This window comes from Pelecanus crispus, chromosome 7, assembly GCF_030463565.1.
Source record: "Pelecanus crispus isolate bPelCri1 chromosome 7, bPelCri1.pri, whole genome shotgun sequence".
NCBI lineage: Eukaryota > Metazoa > Chordata > Aves > Pelecaniformes > Pelecanidae > Pelecanus > Pelecanus crispus.
In genome coordinates this window covers 35567100-35589706 of record NC_134649.1, presented here as the reverse complement: position 1 = coordinate 35589706, position 22607 = coordinate 35567100, and the positions used below count along the sequence as shown (strand labels likewise).

Sequence of the window (22607 nt, the reverse complement as noted above, 5' to 3'; positions counted from 1 at the left end):
CAAATAAGATTTGTTGGCACAACTTGCCAGAATTGTAATCTTTATGTACAATCCTATTGTACAATCCTAAAGAAAGTTTAAAATACAGGCAAATGCAAAGCCTTAGTCAGTACTTTATCTGACTATATTGTGTGCTTCTATCTAGTATTTCTAACATACATCACCAATTTTACATGATTATAATGTTCTAGCTATTAAGTTTACTGATCTGTCCTTCGAGTATTTAGAAGACAACAGCTGTGTATCTTTTTGAAACACCTGCAAAACTCAAAATTTAAATTAGCTTTTTAAAATTTATTTATTTTTCCCATGTAGGCCAGCTATATCACTCATCCGACCTTCCCTGTAACCTTTTGGTTAGGACAGGTCATATGTCCGAGAATTAAAGTACAGCTAAGTGGCAATTGAATTGCACTATTTATTTGTGTAAGCAAATAGCAGGCAGGAGTTTGAGTCACGGAACAGGACTCAGATGCGCTAACTGCTGTTACAAATGCACATGCGATCGCATGCACGCATGCAAACTAATCCCTGCTGTAGAGTTTTCCATCTAAACACAAGCAAAAAGATTAATACAGATAGGCATCTGTATAAGGGACATCAGTAAATAATTAGGTAATACCGATCATGAAGATAAGCAACATTTTCCAATCGTCACCACCTTATTCACCATCAACGATTTGCAGGGGTGGGAGGGAGAAGCAGAAGATCATTTGTTGAAAAAGGACGATCAAAAAGAAAGAAAAAAATGTAATTAAAGTGAAACGTTTGAAATGTAAAAACAGCCAATTCCCATCTGTAATCACCCGTGAAACCCAGAAACAACGACTGCCCCGATCTCCATCAGCACTGTCTTTTGCCAACTCCGATAAGCTGAAGGCACTGAGCATCTGCAGAAACCTGTATGATACCTGCCCTGAATGTGTGAATGACCGCTTTTGTTGAAGATGTGGAGACATGTTTTCAGTTAATGCAAGACAGTTCAACTGGTAAAATGTTACTAAATCAATTGTATATCAATATACATTCTGGTATCGCGGCAGTTACAGTTCAGCGTGTAGGGTAACAATAATGGAAAACAGAACTTGCCATTACGTATCATTAAAGTATAATCAATTACAGGAATCTGTTAGTGCTTTCCTTCAGAGAATCAATCACGAGGAAACACAATCTACTTAAATGCACAGATAACAAACGGAAATGATTTTTAAAACAAGGTGATTGGGTTGAAAACATTTTTAAAGATAAACTTTAACAGATTTCCTGACCTCATTTTATTAATGCAAAAGTCAAAATACACAAAAATGCTGGCTTTATATTCCAAGAATGGAATATGAAAGTTCCTATTAAATTTGGGCCTGGAGCATGCATTTTCCAGCCAACATCCAAGACTGCATTTGCTGTATTCATCATTATATATTTGTGTGTATATACAATGATGTCACTGTTTATGGCACTATAAAGTCCAATTCAAAAAACACAGTTTTTATACTGTCCTTCTGGAGTTCACTCACACACAGGCTGAGGTGCAACGCTCACCAAATTCACAATTAATGTCAGGGTTTATCTGGAAGCAAGAACACAGAGGTGCCTGTACCCAGGGGTGACCACGCTTGTGCACCCGAGGAGCTAGGCAACCATGGTGAAAGCTAATGAAAGCATCAGACACATCCTCAGTTGTGCACCAGAGGATCTGTCACTGCAGAAATGTTCTATCAGTCAAAAGTAGAGCTGAACTCCACTCTGAAGAGAAAGGGCAAGACAACAAATGAAACAGTTTTGTATCCTGTAAATTCTCTCCCTGTGTCTCTGTCCGGATTTACCCCGATATACCAGGATCACTCGTGGTTTACACAAGCACCGTGGGTCTGAGTCACCCATGTAAGACAAAACTGAACCAGCTGAAACGCTTTGCACTTGACAACAATCCCACTTCCCAGTTTTGCCTTCTCACTCACAAAGGGAAAACAGGAAGATGAGGTGAAAACTTGTGTTGGGGTAGGATGAAGTGAAGCAACAACTCTTGAAATGTTCGGGGTGGGAGGAAAAAAAGCTCACCAATGGATGGGAAAAAAAACCTACCAAGGCCGAATAGATTTCACTCCAACCAGTCCTAAGTACTACTGAAAAGTATTACTTTTTGATTCAAGTGAAAGCAAGCAACATGTAAAAGCTGCATTACCAGAATAGCAAGGGGTCCTTGTTTAAAACTGCTGTCTCCACCTTGTATCATTCACTGCCTTCTTTCAGCAGAATCTCCCTAAATTGCCATTTCATTTCTGCGTAAACCTACCAACGCCCACTCAAGAAGAACACTGATGCTGCCAGTATGTAGAAAGGTCAAGGACTGGGACATTATTTGGAAGAAATATATAGCAAGGCATTTACCAAGAGACCACAAGCAATTAAAAAAAAAAAACATATTTGCCTAATGGGGATAATTGTGGATGCTAATTGGGCTGCTATTTTATGGAATTTGGTGCAGAACTTGGATGAAAAATGATGAACATTTTGGGATTCAAGTAGTTTTATAGTACATATTACCCATTCTTATTTTCTGAATTTCAATTAATCTTTAAGAGATTTCCCATTCTCTAACCTGTAATAGATCCCAATGAATATAGATCCCATAAAATCTGTAGAAAATTGCAATTCTGAGAGATGGAATGCAGTAGGGAAGGGGAGCAGGTATAGAAATTGGGTGATTTTTCATAACACCACCATCTTATATTTCACCTCCTTACTATGCCTTTTCATATAATTGACATTTTACAGATAGTTAAAGCCTGGAAATTTGGGTCTTTCCAGGAGAACAATAATCACTAGACCTCTAGACAGCTACTTCAATAGCCATTTACCTGTACCAGAATTTCAGTAAAAATGGGGACAATTTTCAAAAGGCAACATAGGATTTACCCCTTCACTGAGAGGTGTGCACTTAATTTTGAACATCCCTATTGCCATCGTTAATCAGTGACACTAACACAGTGATACTTCACAGGACTAGTAATTTCCTAAGTGTTTGCAGGAAACAGCTGGATCCCCAGCTACTACATGAATGCACTAGAAGACACAATGCTCGTGTAGGGGAAAGATTTACAGAGATCTGAAGTGGTACACAGTCTTACGAAAAATAGCACACTGCTTGCTATGAAAGATCCTCATGTAAGATATGATCAACCAACAGCCAGGCACTGTGCCGAATACAGGCAAAAATGTCCAGGGCAGCAGACTGTCTGTGTTGCCAATGGCAAGAGAGTGAAGATGAGTTAGGGTAGCACACGCTTCCACAGAGCAGAATCGCAGCCTGCCTCCAAAGCTCTCTGCTGCTGCTTCCACAGGGGCAGAATTTCAAGTGGGAGAGAAGGGAACTGAGATGGGTACCCTGATGAAAAGGTAAGTGTGACACAAAGGACAGGAGACCATGCAGAACAGTTCCGAACTGTGCTAGGGTGGCAAGGTCTACTGGTGGGCTGGGGAGAAAGTCTCAGAAAACCCTTGGAGCCTCCAAGACCTCCCGCAGCCTTTCACAACCCTAGGTGACCTCCTTCCAGACCATTTTACCTCATCACAATTCCATACACCCGTTGGAAGAAAACCAACCAAATAAACAAACAAAAGAAAACAAACAAAAGAAACCCCCACCACAGCATAAGCTCCCACAAGCCCCACAAATTGTACCAGATCTCCTCACCTTGCTGTCAACCAGCTGGCCTTCACCAGCCCCATACCCAAAACATCCAACTGTCCCTTCCAACGTAACACACCTCCCCCCAGCTTGACCCTTCTTTGCTGCAAAATTCAGTTTTGCATATGATGCTGAAAGCTCTTGAGCTGACTTTGTCAGCAGGAGCTTTACACAGGCACAGAATATCCATTAAACCTTTCACTAATATCTTCGATAAGCACATTTTGGATCCACAGTAATATTTCTCTGAACACATGCTCCCCATTTCAAAAAGCTAACTGGACGCAGAGTAAGATTTCAAGTCCTTTTTTTACATCTAAATTGAATAGTCTGAAAGCTTTAGCTATGCAGCTGTTAGTTTAAATCTGAAATATGAAACACATAAAACGTAACATTAAATCAAATTACTGTTATTTTAATGTTGCTTTTTTTTTTTTAATGAACCACAAACAAAACACGTATTTAAACTTGGCCTCTATGATTTTTCAAGGGACGTACCAACAGTTTTGCCAAGCTTTTCCCACAGGCACGTACATCCTTTATTTTTTATTTCATCTGTTTATCTACTTACCCGTTGCACTTTGTTGCAATACCCCTGGCCTGACCTTAGGCATGATCTTTCACCAAAGGAGGATTTTGGGGGATTTTTTTGGTTTTGTTTTTTAAGCAGGACATCTCCCACGGCATGGCTCACAAAACCAGTGATAAAGATGTGCACATCAGGCAATATACATAAGGTTGAAATGCAGAGCTTGGAACAAAATTATTAAAACATAAATATTAAACTATACGTGTATATAAATATGCATAATTATTTCATACTATCAGTCATGGTCAAAACTGTATTACTGTGTAGAGTACAGCTTAGCAGACTGTACTTCTGACTCTTAAGTTTTTACACACCATCATACAATTGTAGTATTTTGTAATTTTCAATTTTTATATTTAAAAGACCTGAAAGCCATTAACTGTGGTCTTTGACATTGATCTATCTGTTGTGTTTTGTGCTATTACTTATTATTCATGGAAAAATAATTGCTTTTATTTTTCCCAAATAATTTCCAAAAAATCTGAGTTTAAAAGTCGTCGGTGACTATTTCACAAGCAGGAGCTTTCAACTAACCATTAAACAAATATGCAAGTGTATTTCTATGATAAAAAATAAGCGAGCCCGTAGCTCGCTGAATTCAGACAAATCCTGTATATTATGAATCGACCAACCACATGATTGATGAAATGATGCGTGAAAACAGAGGCAGAGGCAAAATAACCTACTTGAACCTAGAAAATTTTCAGACAATAATCATTACCAGCTTTAATTAACTTCAACACAAAAGCAGGGGCTCCTTCTGTTTCAAGTTAATGAAGCTCAACACACAGACACTACAATTAGAGACAAAGAGTAAGTCTAAAGCAAGTTGTATCTTACGATTGAAATAATGAGCTTGGTATTTTAATTTTGTAGTCAGCAATTATGTGAGATTCAGAAACAAAGAAACAATACATGCAGTTGAAATGTTAAGGTACAAATGTAGCTGGTTTTCGCTCAATATCCTTCTTATAAGCCAAAGGCAAGAAAGTAACTTTTTTCCTACAATAAGCAGTATGTACAATACCCTGGATATATTTCCACTATGATCTTCTAAGATTTACTCTCTTTCATACTACACAAGTCAGAACTGTGACCTCATCTAAAGCTATGAACTGCTTAGTGACTTCTATCTTGCCTTTCTCATCTATATTCATTAAATCTTTATCTATAATACTGTTATTTCCATTTAAAATGATTGTTGTGTGGCAAAAACCCTGCTCTCCCACAAAAAATGAATAAACCTCGATTACTTCCACCCTTTTCAATAATTTGCCTATTCCTAAATACCAGGTTGGAAGAATATATGACCTTTAACTTAATCTCATCACCAAGCACCTCCAAAAAAAAGCACAAAAAGAGAAAAGATAGTCTGCCATTTATTTCTCCCATTTATAGTTTATTAAACCTAAAGATAATAGGAAAAAGGTGGAAAAAAGCAGAGAATGTCTGGGCTGTAGTATCAGATATCACTGCTTATTACTGGCTATCTGCCTAGTAATCATAAATCCATAGGGTAATATCCTAAAATCTTTTGCTTTTCAGGTAGGTGTGAGCCAAAAAGAAAAAAAAGTTTAATTTTCTATGAGAAGCAGAAAACAGCAAGCACAGCACAATTGGGTACCAGGATGCATAAATATTCCTGATTACAAACCCTTTCACATAAAGAAAACAGGAAGAGTTTGAAGCTAACAGTGTGTACATCATGCGAAAGGTATCTCTGTCCCAAAAGATAGATATCACATAGACTATGAATGAACTGCTCCAATAAATTATATTATTCCTCAGAGGGGAAGGGAGAGCAATGTTATAAACAGTGACTTCAGAAAAGTGAGAACAATAGGGCATTGAATTTTGCAAGAGTGAATTAAGGATCTTTTTTTCCTGGAGGAGAGCTCAGTATCATTGACCAATGAGCCTTATAAATAAAAACATTAACTCCAGCACTGCCTGCTCCTCAAAGCACCTTAAGCATCTCGTCCTTTCAACTTATCAGAAACTGCATGTAGACAGAAAATACACACAAGTACATATAGAATTAAATAGATGTTTCAAATAGATTCTTTAAAATATACTTTCCAGACAGTTCAAAAAGCATGTGATTCTGGCAAAACACGTATCTCAAACATACAGCTTTGATGATAGTGCTATGTATCTTTGGTGTAGCAGTCTTAACAAATCAGAAAACAATCTCTGTACATCACCTCCTCCTTGTGCTGTCTGATAAGTACGGAATATCCACGGATAAAGGAAAGCTAAGCCAGAGCAGCATTTTTCGAAATGAAACTTGATAGGATCAAAATCCTCAGAACTGGCACTTTCCTTCGGCATTGCTTTCAACCAAGGAGAGTCGTTTTGTTAAAACATTCACCAAGATCTTGACAGGACTAAAGGAGCGCACAAGTAAATCTGACTCCCGGTGTGCAACTGCTCAGTGCTGAGGGTAGGGCTGCTGCTAGCCAGGTAAAAGGCAGAGGGCTCAGAGTTCAAGCTGCTGAGTAGCTGACCTTCTCTGCAGCAGAAAGTTAAAAGCTAACTACAAAGCGTTTTCAGAAGGCGGCAAGCTCTCTTTTTCCCTGAGAGAGGGATAATCACCAATTTCTAAGCCACAAGTCTCAACGAGCAAGTCAACTGCCCGCTATGAAGTGATTTTTAATCTCAAATTCCTGTTCGCTATCACCAATATGCCAAACATTAAGCACTGGCAACTCTAACTTCATCTTGCATGGTCATTTCTCCTTTTCTCTGACTCTTTAGCTGCTTTCTTGGTTAGTTAGAATTGGAAATTGATGGTCTCGTAAATGCCTACTAGAGACACATTTTTAAACACATCATCTCTGTCTGCTCTGACAGTGATGAGTTTCTCTGAGGTTTATGGAAATCTCAAGGAGCATATGTTTTTCAATAACATTGTGATATTTTTCCTCATCTCCTATGCAGCATTTCTCCCTCACTCCTTGTGCATACTTGTTTTGCCAAACTTCTCTGAAACCCATTTTTAAATGGTATTTGAATGTCACCTACTCTTATTCTCTCTGAAGGTTTCTTTTGTTTTAGAATGAAGCTTGTCAGGCAGCTTCTTACTGTTTATATAATTGCCTAACCTGACACAGAAGAGGATGGAAGAAAGAGGGGTTTGCTTGTTGTTTTTTTTTTTAAAAGAAAAAAAGGTTTCTCCATTTTAGTATAAGCAAAGGCAATGGTTTTAGAGAGACTTGCAAAAAGATTACTGTCAGTACTCTTGAAACACAAAGATATGAACACTTAACAGCTTTGCCTTTCCACATTATTTAGTTATTTCTCCTCCAGTCTTCTTTCCTGCACTTTACAGTCTTCTGACACCTAACCTTTTGCTGCAATGTTTCTGCTTTCTTCTGCACGCTCCACAGTCTTCCTTTCATAAACCTCAGTTTCCCCTTGCTTTGTTTGTTCTGCCTACTCTTACATCCCTGCCCAGACCAGTGGGTCTGGCATCCAGGAAGCACTCATCTTCCCAAATGACAGTCTGCTTTGAAATGCAGGGAAAATCACCAACTTCTCAATTATAAATTGTGGCATGCATGGATCACGTGTTATTTTGACACGTGGAAAGGCAATCACATTGGCAGAAGCTATTCTGGCATTTTTGGAAGGAATGCTAGGCATTTTGAAAGAAATTTTTTTGAAGCCTCAAGTGAAGCTCTTAAGAGCTTACACTAACTCCCAGCTTGATATGACAAATTATAAACTAATTTTAAGGCTGCAGCATTAAGTATTGTTATTGATTTTCTGCTAAAAGTTGATTTCATAATGTCTCTTTTTTTTTTCTTTCTTTCCTTCCCTGCTTGAAGGTGAACATACCTGTTTTCATTTGACTGGCTCCTTCTGGTACATCATTATCCCTTTACCTGAACAATACTAGATTATTCCTCTATCTGTTCTACTGGAGTAAGTTAAAGAATTGCCTTGCAAAAATAATAAAAGAAAGAATTTCATGTTGCAAACACCAAGTTTTATCACTATTTTAATGAAAACTTCTGTTTTACTTACAACTTTAACCTGTGAATTTATGTGACTATGCAAGAATCTTAGCTTTCATTTCTTTTAAACATGTCTCTAATTCTTATAAGATGCTTACGAAGAGCATAAAAAAGCAACCTGGAAATACTTAATGGTTTGAGCATGGGAAAGGAAAAATTGTATATATGTATTATACGTATGTAAATACTTTCTGTTCCACCTTGTTATTGCTGTTAGACCTGACCTGTTACTCATCTTAGTTTTGGAAAATACATTTCTTTTTTGCAGAATTCTGCCAGAGAGGAAAAGCCTTATACTGCAGTTCAAATCCATCCTCTGACTCAGGCAGAACAGAAACCCAGGCTAGGGCCTCTGAGATCCAAAGTGACTGCCCCATCCATCAGGTTTTTCCAAGCTGAGTGTCTCATAAACTCTTCTGCTGCAGTTGTTTCACATCATATAAATAATTTAATATTCACTAGAGAAGCAACATGAACAGGCTTCTCATATCCTAAGTGAGAGCCCCACTTACTTGATTATGAGTTGTTCTGAAGGAGAGGTTTCTCTTGCTTAGGAAAAGCTTTGGGGTATCTCAATGTTTAATTGGAGAACTTGAAATTTTGAAACACTCATGGGATGAGAAAGCTATTTTATTCTCATTTCTGGTAGCAAGCAAACACAATTAAAAAGGGACAAATAAACATAAAAGGAAAAAATCTCAGGAAGACAAAGTTACCTGCTCATTCATACAGTTCTTTGACAATTCTAGGTTTCAGATTTCTGTAATTATTTACAGCAGGCAAAAAGCAATGTGTCCACATTTGATGGGTAGAACTGAATTTATAGTGTGTTCTTCAGTACACACTTCACAGGCTTCCCATAGCAATTGCTATCACAAGAGAGGTAGGCAGGAAAAAACCCAGGACTGCCTGAAAACTACTTCTGGTAGCTCTTTAATGAGTCTAACCTGTTAAGCATACCAAAAGGATGAGTCCTATAATTGCAGTCAGAAGAATTAATAATCTCCGGAACTCTGTGCCAAACTTTCTCAGAAGCAGAGCACGTTATTTGCAATAGCAAATTCAAACCATAGCTGCTGGTTCCTTTGCTGTCAAGCCCCTTGTAGATAGATTAGCCAGTGAACTAAACAGGCAGGCAATTACTGTACTTTTTTGATGGCTCCCTTATATAGGGCAGGATGGCACCAAAATGCCAAACAATTATTTACGGTAGAGAAATTACAAATTAGCTGAAAAAATCAACTCCTGCATTTCTGCTTCTGAGACACTTAAACTCCATGCATTTCTGTGCTTAGCTATCAGACTCACTCCTTGTCAACAGAAGTTATGAACACACATTAAAATAAAACAGTTCCAGTAATTTACATTTTATTTGTTTGTAGTAAGAGAACTTATAAATTCTTAGAATGACACAGGTATGGAAGGTGGAAAAGTAATGACATCCACTTATCATAATTGTTTTAAAAAGCCAAAAATTTTCCCCAATTCTCAAAAAAAATCTACAAAACTCCAAAGTGAAAAAAACTAATTAAGAAGTGAACCTTCATCAGAAGATGAACTAAAATATCACCAGCCATTTTTTTTTTCCAGCTTCCCAAAACCTTGTTCTCTTTCTCTCTTCACTTCATCACAGAAGCAGAAAACACATAATAGCTTGGAGATTAAAATAACCCAAAAGGTGCACAGCCCCTCTTTCTCTGTACGCTCTCTTTCTGATACTTAATCACTGCCACGCAGGCAGAGTGAAAATGACGTGAAAGTCTTCCTCTGAAGGTTACCTTACATGTGCATCAATTCTAGAGACTTCTTAACCAGCAACATCTGAATTCACTGATGTCTCAATAGTTTCATAGTCATTTCAGTTTTCCTCTTCCCAACCTCAGCAAATAAATAGGAAAGAGTAGACAAGCTAAAGTGCTCTCCACTGAAAGGGCTTATCCTTAGAGCTAAAAACCTGGAAGTAAATTTGTTGCAGTTCTGGTATTCGAGCAGTTGAGAAGTCCTTAATTTGAACTCACAGAAATCAACAAGAATAATACTAAACTAAGAACTGCAACACTGAAGCTTTTTTTTTCTTTCAGAAAAAAGTATAGAAGTATTTTCTGAAAGAAAAAAATTAACAAAGGAAAACCTAAAACCAAATAAAGACTCTAACAGATGCTTTTATCATTTAAATGTGTTCTGTTGTGTCTTGTAGTTCACTAACTCACTGGATGCTCATGCTTCTATTCCCTTTTTCCTTCCTCTTAGCCCTCAAACTGCAGTATAAATCTTAAGAGTTTGGGGCTCTGTTGTTGCTGTTGGTTTTTAACAACATTCCAAATTCTATGGTTACTGTCTTTCCTTCATCTCCCTTGTCTTTTGATCAGTACTGAAAACTTCAAACTGTTCAGAAAACTCAGTAACAAGACTTCTGCAGGTCCTGGCAGCATTTCTACATCATAGCTATATCCAAATTATGTCTTCACAGTTGGATGCACATAACCCTATAGAAGACCCCGTTGCAGTATCACAAGTGTTAGAGGAACAGAAAGACAAACCCCTTGAGAGCAGGTCCTGTGTGAGGCACCTCAGGAAAGAGCTCCAGAGGCAGATTTTACAGCTGAATAAACTATAACATTTCCAGGGTTTCTAGCTATTTCTGCAAGAGTTGCACAGGGCCATGAAAAGTTAACAGCTTAGACTGGTGCTAGTTAAGGATCTCTTCCTCCTGCCTTCTTACAAGCTACAGGTACACTGTCCATATCCCATACAAATACAGCTGAGAGCACTTCGGTCTGCAAAATATTTCAAAGAAACTCTAAAAAGGAATTTAGGCTGTCAGATCTCATATTAGGTTTCCAGGCTTGGAGTTTAGAAACATTGATTTCTGATTTAGAAAGTAATCAGCTTAGATAAATAATCCATGAAGCACATCAAACTTCAGATGCTCCACTGCTATTTTAAATGCACTTTTCAAAAAGTCATTTCAATCATTGGTTCTGAGTGCTTGAAGTCCAACAGACATCCCTTTCCATTGTGGATGTTCAGGACCCTTCAAGAGCTGACTTCAGTCTTGTGGACATTATTCAGCCAGAAAAATATTAATACCAATAGACTGTAAATCTAGTTATTATGTGCCTCATTCAAAATTAGTGAGATAATAAATATGCAAACAGACTTTTCTGAAATACTAACATGAAAGTAATGCACGTGTTACAAAAAGAGTTTAATAAGATTATGTAGAATAGCTATTCTCAATTACCTTTTATCCTTGTATTTTCCAGTAACTGATATCAATGTAATTACCATCTATTTGATTAAATTTTAATTAAATACCTAAGCATTTAACAATCCATCATCACAAATTTCTGCATGGTATCATTATGCTAAATAAACATTTAGGTCACAATTTTTAAAAAAGTAGCAGTAATTTAAGTTATGCTTTTATGTCTATATTTAAGCTTTATATCTAGCAGTTGAATTTCAAAATTACTAAAAGTCAGGTAGCTCCCCTTGAAAGACAACAACAAACTATCTAGTAGTATTAACAGTTGAAGGATTAGACTCAGCAGCTATAGAGTTTAAGAACTGGACTAATTCCGTTCCCCAGCCTTCTTTTGCTATTTGTGCTTTCTCCTTAAACTTTTGAAGTCTCACCTTCTGTAGACATTCAAAAATCATTAAATTTGTATTTAAAAAGTACATCATTCATCTGTGTAAACCACTGGAAAATCCTTAACTATCCATCTGCTGATTTCACAAGATTTTTTTCTATAGCAAACATATATACTGTAAGAGCAAGGACGAGATCTTCAAGGACATGAAACGCAATTAGGAGTTAACAGCCAGCAAAATCTGGCATACAGGTACCTAACTCTGGTATAGTTTTGAAAAACTCTGCCTTAAGACTCAGCCATGTGTTATAGATATAAAAAAAATTAATAATGAAAAGCTGCCTTATACCATTATTCCTTTTTTATCTCACTAAATTAACTTTAAGTGTATTCTTAAAAGAAAATAATCCTTTCCTAAAAACTCTTTGATTAATCCTCTTCTAGTCTTGTGACATAAAACCAAAGTAAGGTCAACCATCTTAAAGTATTGGCACTTGAACCTCTCCTATCTTATATAGAAAGCGAAACAACAATCCGAAGAGAAAATACCTAGTATTGAGGTGGCATCAACTATGCAATAGCCTCGATTCTATTAAAAAGAAGTAACCTTGCTTTTTATTATCACATCACACACACGCAGAGAAAACTCAGCTGGAATATAAGGCAAGTGAACTAATGAACTTAATTAACACAGAGAAAATAAAAGAACTACCCTGCAAATGTGTGTGTATAATGAAACAGTTCAGCAAATGAACCAATATTCATAAAGAAATTTTGTATGACTTCCTCTTGTCATTAGGGTCAGAGGTATGAAAACTGCGTAGGAACCAAGCATTATAAATATTTATTGATCCTAAAATTAATTTTTTTAAAAAAGTTTGTAAGAAACAAAGTGCAAGTTACTTTTACTGCTCCATTGAGAACTCCAGCATCAGTTCCACTGCTGAGCATCCACCTCCTGAGATTATTGAAAACCAGAAATAATACAGCACTAAAATAGATCTTATCCTCACTCTGTTCAGATGGTAACAATACTCTATGCATTTCTACCCTAAGACTAAGATACAATCACGTGAATAGTACACTACTGTAGAGGACTCAGGTGCCAACAGAGACCGCATGACTGCAGTTTAAGTGTGCTTTACCACCTTGCTAATAACTGCATGAGAAGAGCAGCTGGGTATCACACTGGTGTATTTTTACACAACAAAACCTGTCCAGTTTCTAGCGGTTTGAGGAAATGTGATGGGAGAAGAAAGCCTCTAGACCTATGTGGTTGTATTGGCTGCATATGCAACAAATTCTTAGGTATATGACAGCTGCAGGGAAGAGTTTTCCACTTCAGAGCCACTTCTAGGGGTCTGAACACAAACTCCACCACAGTGTTTCGGTGAATCATAACAAGGCAGTTTATATCTTAGGAAACACATACCCAAGCACAAAGGAAGTAAATGATCAGGAGGCCAAAGTTCAGTTAACAACAATGATTACAAATTATTTGAAATTTCTTTTTAATAGATCCCCTCGTAACAGAAGATGTTACCCTCTTTTTAATCTTTTCCCAAAATTTTTTCTCTGGCAAACAACTAAGGCAACAAAACTGAAGCATGGTTGCAGAATCACTTCAAAACTTCTAACATCTAATACTCTTGCTGGGTCTATGCTTGGCAGTTGGCCCCTATATTGGTTTTTTCCATCATGTTAAAGGCACAAAATCAGGAGGATTTACTTAATTTTAAACAGAGGCAAGCACAGAGGCCACGTCCTGTATAAAGCAAGATGAGTGATCCTTTAAGACTATAGAAATATTATGACAAGGCAACTTGCTGTAGCAATACAAATGGTAATTTATCTTATATCCCCAAATACATTATTAGGATTATTAAAGATAGTAATTTCACTTAGCAACAATTTGAAAAGAGTCTTTAATAACACAAAATAACTTGAAACCATACCCACCAGGTGAGAAAACCCTGGATTGGGTTAAAGGTTTAAGTATAAGTAACGCTCAGAAAGTAATTTCCACTAACTTGCTAAAACTGCAGCACTTGGTTCACATCCCTAACAGAAAAAAGACTCTCCCAAAGCCCAAATACTGCAGGGTAAATCTTTAAAGTCAGGTCTCACAGATTCTTAGTTTGGCCATTACTCAAACATGCAATATATAATACTGATGAGTTAAACATCGTATCACCCATTTTGATTTATTTCTTTCAATTCACTGGGAATTTTATTTATGTTTATAACAACAAGGTTTTTATTGGTGGTGCCAATAGATTCAGTTCAGGGGTAGACAGTTGAGCGCTTAGACCATTATACAGCATTACAGTATATTGATTACAATACCTATAGAATAACTAAGGATGAAACTAATAATGTTACTAAAGAAAAATGCCCAGAAGGGATAAGGTCTAGCCTAACTAAATAATATAGTTTCAGCATTGCTGAAAGAATACCAGCAGTCTCAAAGATGAACACTTCCAGTTATTATTTTCGTTAAATTGGTGGGTTTTCACAGTCAATAAAAATATTAATATGATTTTATTTCTCCCTTATATCATTTTTATGTACTGACACAATATTATCTATGCTGTCCTCAAGACATAGAAGGTGACGTTGGACCAATAAAAAGCACAAAAGCACTTTCTTTATGTGCTTTCTGAATTTCCAGAATATCTGAGCACAAAGAGCGCAGACTGGTGCTGTATCACATACCACTAATTCAAAGCATTTAATCCTGTCTTTCACACTTTGGCCAAGGCAATACAAATGCCAAAAAATTCCTCTTTGATAGCAGAATTATATACACTGTATATTATACAAGCCTTCTGTCCCCCTCCACTTGAATGTACACTATCAAACCATTCTGGCCATTATTTTATATTGAGCAGATGGTATTATGAGATTTTTGATAAAGAACAACAATCACCCAGCAAGGGTTGCTAAGGGGTCGCTGAAACCAAGATTAACAATTGATTAGCTTTAATGGACCGTGACAGTAATAAACAACAGAGCTCTACACAAAGATTTGATTGTCCTGTTAATGCTGCTGACACAAATGGCTTTTAACTGGCTTCCTGAAAGTGTTAATATCTTCAAAGCCTCAGCAAATGAAGGACTTTGACAAAGTGAGAACTATCCTGCAGTGAAGAAGCACTTACTGTAGACCTCTAAAAAATCTTCTATAAAGTGTGTTTCTGATTTATTCAGACAATAGCTCCTATTTCTCCAAGGCTTAAAGTTCAAAAAAATAAAATGCAGCACACCTTTGCCAGGCTGGAATGTAATAGAATTCTAAAGCATTTGAATACAAAAGCCAGCATTCATTGAGTACAACAATCATATCAATTATCACTTTCAAGGCGCTCATTTTATCCTTACTCCAACATGGGCTGACAGATCTCAGTATCACAGCCTTCTAAACTCAATATTTTATCCTTAGCTCTGAAAAGTTCACTCTGGTTTTTTTTTTTTCCTTTCTGCACAGAAATCAGTAATTTGCATCATATTTTCATTAAAATAAAATGTGTTGTGATTACTGGAAGTAACCATGGTAAAGTCTGAAAATGGAACTTACTGTGTATTTCCTAGATACATGTATGGGAAAGAGTGTATGGAAAAAGTCTCTGTTTCCCTTAACGCTTAAGCTCAAAATTTAAATGGACATATGGCAAATATTCACAGAAGGTTTTAAAATTAAATCTAGATAGCTAGAGACAAAGTAAACAAAACTCCACCTTACATGGCATTCGAGAAACCAAGGATACAGGAATTCATTAAAGGTAAGGAGGTATTTACTCATTTAAGTATTGAGTAACACTTTGTATTAAACTTTCCATTTTAGCTTAGATTACTTGGTTTCTAAATTAACCTGGTTTTTTACTTATGTGTCTTATTTAAGCAAAGGGGTTTCTTTCAAACATTTTTAACTGTGAGCTGCCACAGTGCTTCTCCCTCCTATGTTATTCCTAAAGGCAACATTCTGAGACAATAATGGTGTGGCTCTAAGGGCTTCTAGGTAAGAGAAAAAATGGTGTCTGCTCTAGACTCAGATCCAAATGCAAACCATTTGCACAAATCAAGGTCATACTAATCCCATCCCTGTTGGTCCCACCCCATCTGCAAATTCAACTCTCTATAGAACAATTCCTTGCCAGTACACTGCAATGATGAAACATGCTGCTAATTACTGTGTTTAAAAATCTTGACCTAAGCAGACATGCAGGGAATTTAAATGAAATCTCTAAAAGAGTAAAATCCACCTGCTTGGTCTCCCAACACACAAACACTAAATGCATAACCTGCCAAATACTGAGCCAGCCTTCATTAATTCCATTTTCTGTAATCAGCATCCTTCTATTACTCACACGCTTGGCTCTCTACAGCAGTTCTTCAAGTAAGCTATTGTATAAACTGTTATAGTATACTCTAATGATAAATATTTAAGAAAATAATTATTAATTACCTGTAAGTCAGCATCAAACTCATGTTTCAAGTAAGCATCTTCTGCAGCTTCAACGAGACGCTGAAAAAAAGAAAAAAGGTGTATTTTTTAAATATGAGATAACATCTTTAAAACCAAGTGTTTCTTCCAGTATAACAACAGGGATTGTTTGAGAATTGTGTAATTCATTGTCACCACATGATGCCTGCTATGATACTTCATAGAATAGAAATAAATGATCCAGATTTAAACAAACAAACAAACACACAAACAAATAAAAACCCCAAGGTTTTTAAACACTCAGCATCCATGATTGGCGGTACAAAACTCTCAAAACAGCTCAAATACTAATAAATACATTTTTTAAAAAAGGTAATTTTTTTCCACTAGTGTTCAGCACCCTGCAGCTCCCATTCCAAGACTGATTTTTGAAAGAACACAAAATAAAGTTGCTTTCACACTGGACCTTATTTTGCACATAGGAGCCCTTTTAAAATCTTTCTTAAAATTAAAATAGGAGCTATTTCCTAATAATGCACTTGATTGCAAACAACTGAAATAAAAAGGAATTGCTAAATAACACATCAAATATAAAAGATTAGAAAAATAGAGATTAGGTTTGTTTACTTAGCAGATTTGAAGTGTTGTGCATACTACTTTCACATGGTGCATAATCACAAGATTTTTCTGTTATTACAGAAGTAGTATTTACTGAATGACAGCAATTCAGTAGTATTTTTTCCCTCTTAATAATATTCAGAACTCCCTGTAGTATCTATTGTTCCTTACCACTACCATCTGAAAGAAAAAGGGGTTTCAGTAAAATACAACCGCTTGAAAAATTTAATTCATATAGGGGTTTGCCACAGACATTCTCTTCTGAAAGGACATTCTATCCTTTCCAAGGTTTTATTCAGGGTTCTTTACAGTTCTGAGTATTTTAACTACAGAAGAAACAGTTTCTAGTTTTTATTTAATCTACCTGAACATTCATATACGTACTACCCAAAATTAATCAAAGAATGATCTGTCACAGAATTACTTTTAATTTCTTTGGTCTATCAGACACTGGTACACATGTATATTTTCAAATATTTTGTATCGTGAAGCAAGTGAGCTACAGGCTCTCATTAACGATACACAGAGCGGACAGCCGTGCACACTTTTGCTTCCCTTTTCAGAACTGTATGCACATCTATCAAGTCTTTGGATATAAATCAAAATTGAATCAGAATTCATATCAGTTGCTACACAGTTTGAACTAAATATTTCTGGTTGCCAATTCAGAGTAAATGGTTCAACAAAAACCTGACAGTTTAAGGCAGAGCCTCGCTGGTTACAGGGAGCATTTGTGTTCACCGAGGTCTGCAAAGCAGCAGCATGTCACAGCCTTCCCTTCCACGTCTCTGTCTCATAGAATTGCTTTTTCATACTTTTTTACTTAGTGCAGCATTCCAGATTGCAAAGATTTGATGAAAAACCGGAACTACTACTGATGCCTAGGTTGATACAGAAAAGCAAGAGATAGGAGATGAAGTCCACCTTCCCAGAGCCCTGTGCTGCGTGTACATCCCTGTCATTTGACTGTTTCCACCTTTAAAAATCTTGTAAACCCAGCTGGTCTTAGCAAACCCTTTTGACCTAAACTGGAACTGAACTGAAATGGTTCCAACCCCGGGCAAGTCAAACCAGAACTGAACTGAAAAATGTACCAGCTCACCTTCCCGCATACGCATACATGGGTAAAAGAAGCCAACAACTAATGGTGCATCACAACAGGCTATGTGAAGGGAAGCCATGAAAAAATATTTCAAATAAAATAGTGAAGTTCAATGGAATTGTTCCTACTGCTCCTGTACTGTATGAATAGTAGTAAAACCAGACCTTGCAATTTGTAAGGTTATCAAACATTAATTTGACCCACAATTTTTTTTTTTGTATTTAGAATTTAAAAAGAGAAGTAGCACAAACTAACTATTCTGAGGGGGAAGCCTCATGGGAACTGAAATAAGATTCTTCAACATTTGCATGATCTCAGAAGCCCAGCATGTTAGTGACCTGCTGATGGCATTTCACAAATCCAGCCCTCATTTTTTAAGTATTTAAAAGGCATTTTATGTAAAATAACTACTCTAATTCAATGCATTTCTGCAGGTGTGTACTCCTTTATATTGAAACCATAGTTGCATTACTACTCCGTGCACATCTAATACAAAAGATCGTGACTCATGAGTCTGAGAGGAAAAAAGTGAAAGAAAGATAAAAAAAATTCTTCATACAGAAATGAATACAGGAAAAAGAGAAACATGTTTGTCTTCCTGTGCTGAAATATTTACTTACTCACCGGAAGAAAAATGATTATATTATTTCATGAGATACTAGTGCCAAGATATTAGTACCTGGTGGGCTAGAAAAATAATTCATGGCTTCTTATATAGTTTGTATTGATCCCAATGTGTTTCAATTACATTTTTGCCTCAGTGAAATAAATTTAAACTAAGATTTATCCCCCCATGTAAGAAATAGCTAGAGAAGCACAAGATGGGTAATAGTAGAAACATCTGGTAAGAAGGGCAGCTCAGAAATGAAAAGTACTGATGGATACCTTATTGATTTATTCATTAAGATTTCAGTTGTTACATTTGTACTTTAAAAAAAAGTTACATACATTTCAGCAACATTCTCCACAGTAAACAGAACAACAAAAAAGCAAACAATCTACTAACACGTATTTTTCCTTGAAGACATAGACACAAATATGCACGTACACTATGTGCTTCACGCTCACAAATCTAATAAGAAAATTAAAACTTTTGTACACTGAATGTAGACAACACAAGCATATGCTGTATTTTCTATGTAATAGCCCTTAACCACAGTTTGCTTTAAATATCTCAACACCATTATGAAGGAGAAATCTGGGAGAGCCACAGAAAAGATAAGCTAGTAATAAGCCTAAATCCACAAAATGACATATTAGTGGATATACATGGATGATATCAGAATGAAGAAATTGTATACAAACATTTGTGTGGTTTTTTGTTGTTTTTGGGGGGTTTTGGCTTTTTTTTTTCGTTTCTTTTCTTTTTTTTTTTTTTTTTTTTTTTTTTTTTTTGGTGGGTTCCTTCCCCAGAAGCCCCTAAAGGGATGAAGCATGATGGAAGAAATTCCTTAACACTCTAGAGACAAAAATATAAAAAACACATGCAATACTGCAACATTTTTATATTGAGGCCAAAAATCCCTTGTAAAATATTTTAATGACTGAACAGTTATCTAGCAATGATTCTCAACATTAACATGATTAGCAATTTTAACTTAATAGTTTATAATGACACTCTTAATACAAATGCCAATATATTTTCATTTGAGTAAACATGCTCTAAAATCATTGCTGTAGCAAGTAAATGCTTACCAAGATGTGGTTATCCCGAAGGGAATTGTGAGTTATCTATATGCATTTACATGAAAAGAATTATGAACACTGAGTGAGTACTGTTAAGAGTTATACCATTTAGGGGTCTATATTTTAGGAGTATTTATTTCTACATGTGGAAAGGTGTTTGCATGTGCGTGCACAGACAAGTCAGGGGCAGCATATAATCTTTATCTAAAGAACAATTTTCATGTTCTGTATCATAGTTCAATTGAGATTCCCCCAGTTAAGGAACTAATCCTTATAACTTTCCCAATACATGTAAATACAAGAAAGATTAACTGACTTATCTAGCATATCACAATGCAGCATGGATAAAAACAGGGCATGAACCAGGAGATGAAACAAATATCACACCCAAAAACCCTCCAAAATGGTCACCAAAACACAATGTCAATGTTGGGTATTTTTAGTAGTACTAGTATAATAGATAACGTAGAGAAGGCTGAGAGAAGAAAAAGAAATGTTTACTCTTAATAACATTAAAAAAAAAAACCCACTGAGCTACATCTGAATAGGATCATTTTCTTGACAAATATTATTTTAATTTCAGTGAACTGATATTCCCAGATAAATTCTCATTCAAATTAGGTTGTTACAGAGATAGCAAAGGTGAATGAAGCAGAATGGATAAGGAAAAAATAGAATCCAACAGAAAGTAAGGGGAAAATGGAACAGATGGGCAGAAAGGTGAAAATAAATGGAAAAGAAAATAACAATTTCAAGGAAAAACATGTAAACATCCAGAGCATAGGGTACCCATTTTAGCTTCTGAGATCTTTACTCTTTCCACATGCCTTGTAAGGGTTTCAGTTTACTTTTCAATGATTATTCCTCATTATAATCCCATTTTGAAGTTAGATTAAATAAATACATAATTCTGAACTGCAGAGGGTCACTAACCTTTATCCATAAATGCTGACTGAAGTTATGTTCCTCTCTATCTTCAGCTATCAAATCTTGAAGAAGCACATTTATATTTCATTGTTTCCTTCCTATTTTTCTAAGATAAACCAGCTGCTACACATAAAACCAGAAATGCTGCTAGAAGTTGCTCTTCTCCAAACCAAACTGCTACAAATTTCAAAAAAAGGATAGAAGACTGCTCTACCTTAGTTACAACTAGTACCAAATAGGCACTGATATTATCTCAGTCCATAACATTAACAGTTCGTATTCCATAAGATCAATATGATAAAATTTAATTTCAAAACACACACACACAAAAGCTGTATTGTGACGCATTTAAACAGAAAATGAAAGATCTACCCTCTCAATTGCAGATGCTCCTTCTTTACTGAGTCCCAGGCCCATGCCTCACTGCTACAAAAATAACCAAACACAGATTCAGTTCTGTCAGTTAAAAAACATGAGCTTGTCAGCAGCCCTTCTATTAAGATATTTTTCCCAAACTCACTAGATTCTGCCTTAATATTTCTTTCAGTACATTATGTGAATTTTGCCAGTTTGAGTATTGTCCTGCACAGTGCAGAATTACTATTTTTGGCCTAACAGAATTTCATCCAGAGTACACCTGACAAAGGCCACCAATTCTGACCCTGCTCTGAGCAGTGGGATACCATAGTCACTAAACAATAGTGTAGATAAATAAAAATTTTCTATCCTAGCATCTGAATGCTTTTAAGCAACAGCAAAAAATATCCCTGAACCCTAACACACTTTCTCCTCGTTTTCCCTTGGCGTCAGATATGTTTGAGGTTCACCTCCTATACAAACTTTGTATATGTCTTCAAGGTTGATTTGAGACATGTTTTGGAAATGAAAAATAATTAAAAGCCATTATTATTAAAAAATGGCCAAAAGTCTAAACCCAAGAAAATCCTGTGAATATACTGCACTGAAAGTTTGTCTTGAAAAACTACAATGTGTAGGAAAAAAACCCAGGAAATTATGTAACTTTAAAAACCTGTCTCCCAGACTCCTACGTATGGAATTGTGACAGGGATTTCTATCTTATTCAAATGTAAACCAACTTTGTCAATAAGGACAGCAGGGAGCAAAACAAAGGAAAACTATTCCCTGTTTTTAAAAGCTTATTTCTTTCATATTTTGTAGCAAGTTTTCTGGTACATTACCAAGCAAAAACCAGCAGTATTCTCTATACGCAAAATACTTACAACTACCAATAGTTACCCTTCTTCAGGTGAAATACTTGGTACAATTTTAATAACCTTACTATTGATATTTAGTAAGGTTTAGTAAGAACATCTAATTTCCAATCAAAATTTACAGTAATTGAGCCGTGAACATGCCAAAAGCATTTCCTAAAGGGCAGCCACATAACTATTTAAAAGCAGTTCAGCAGTTGAGTATAATCCTGGGAGAGAAACCAGAACTTGTGTTTCAATCATCAGAGCAATTTTCTTCACTGGCTTCTTCATGAGAAGCCTATGCTGTGCATGTGGGAGCACTCAGTAATAGATTACCAAACTTCAAAAACATTACCCAGGTACCTTCCTATGACTTCCCCCTTTTGGGGTTCATTTCAGAAGTGAAAACGGGATTTCCTTTCCAGGAAACCTGTAAGGCTGCAGGTGCTTTGAAAACTTCTGAAAAGGTTGGGCTGCTTTGGGAAAGAACAAGATTTATTAGCATTAAGTGAGCTTAGGTAATATCCTGACATGGGTGGTAATTCTGCTGCAAGTCCTCCTTACTTCCATCAGAGTTCTGGGGTTTGCTTCTTTCACAGTTCATTTAGTGGAGAAGGTAAAGAAGCCAACAGAGAATATTTGATGTTGTTCACCAGTATCCCTATTACTTTCCGTGCTTGAAAACAGTATCATATAACATGGCAATGAATGTACCCATGTGCAA

General features: G+C 36.2%; 1 protein-coding gene across 1 annotated transcript in view; it reads right to left on the bottom strand.

Moving 5' to 3' along the window:
* Positions 1–22607, bottom strand: part of CACNA2D3 (calcium voltage-gated channel auxiliary subunit alpha2delta 3) — a 480096-nt gene that overhangs the window by 322080 nt on the left and 135409 nt on the right. Inside the window, exon 4 of the mRNA XM_075713919.1 lies at positions 16358–16417. Within this exon, the coding sequence (XP_075570034.1) occupies positions 16358–16417 (60 nt within the window). The remainder of the gene's footprint in view (positions 1–16357; positions 16418–22607) is intronic.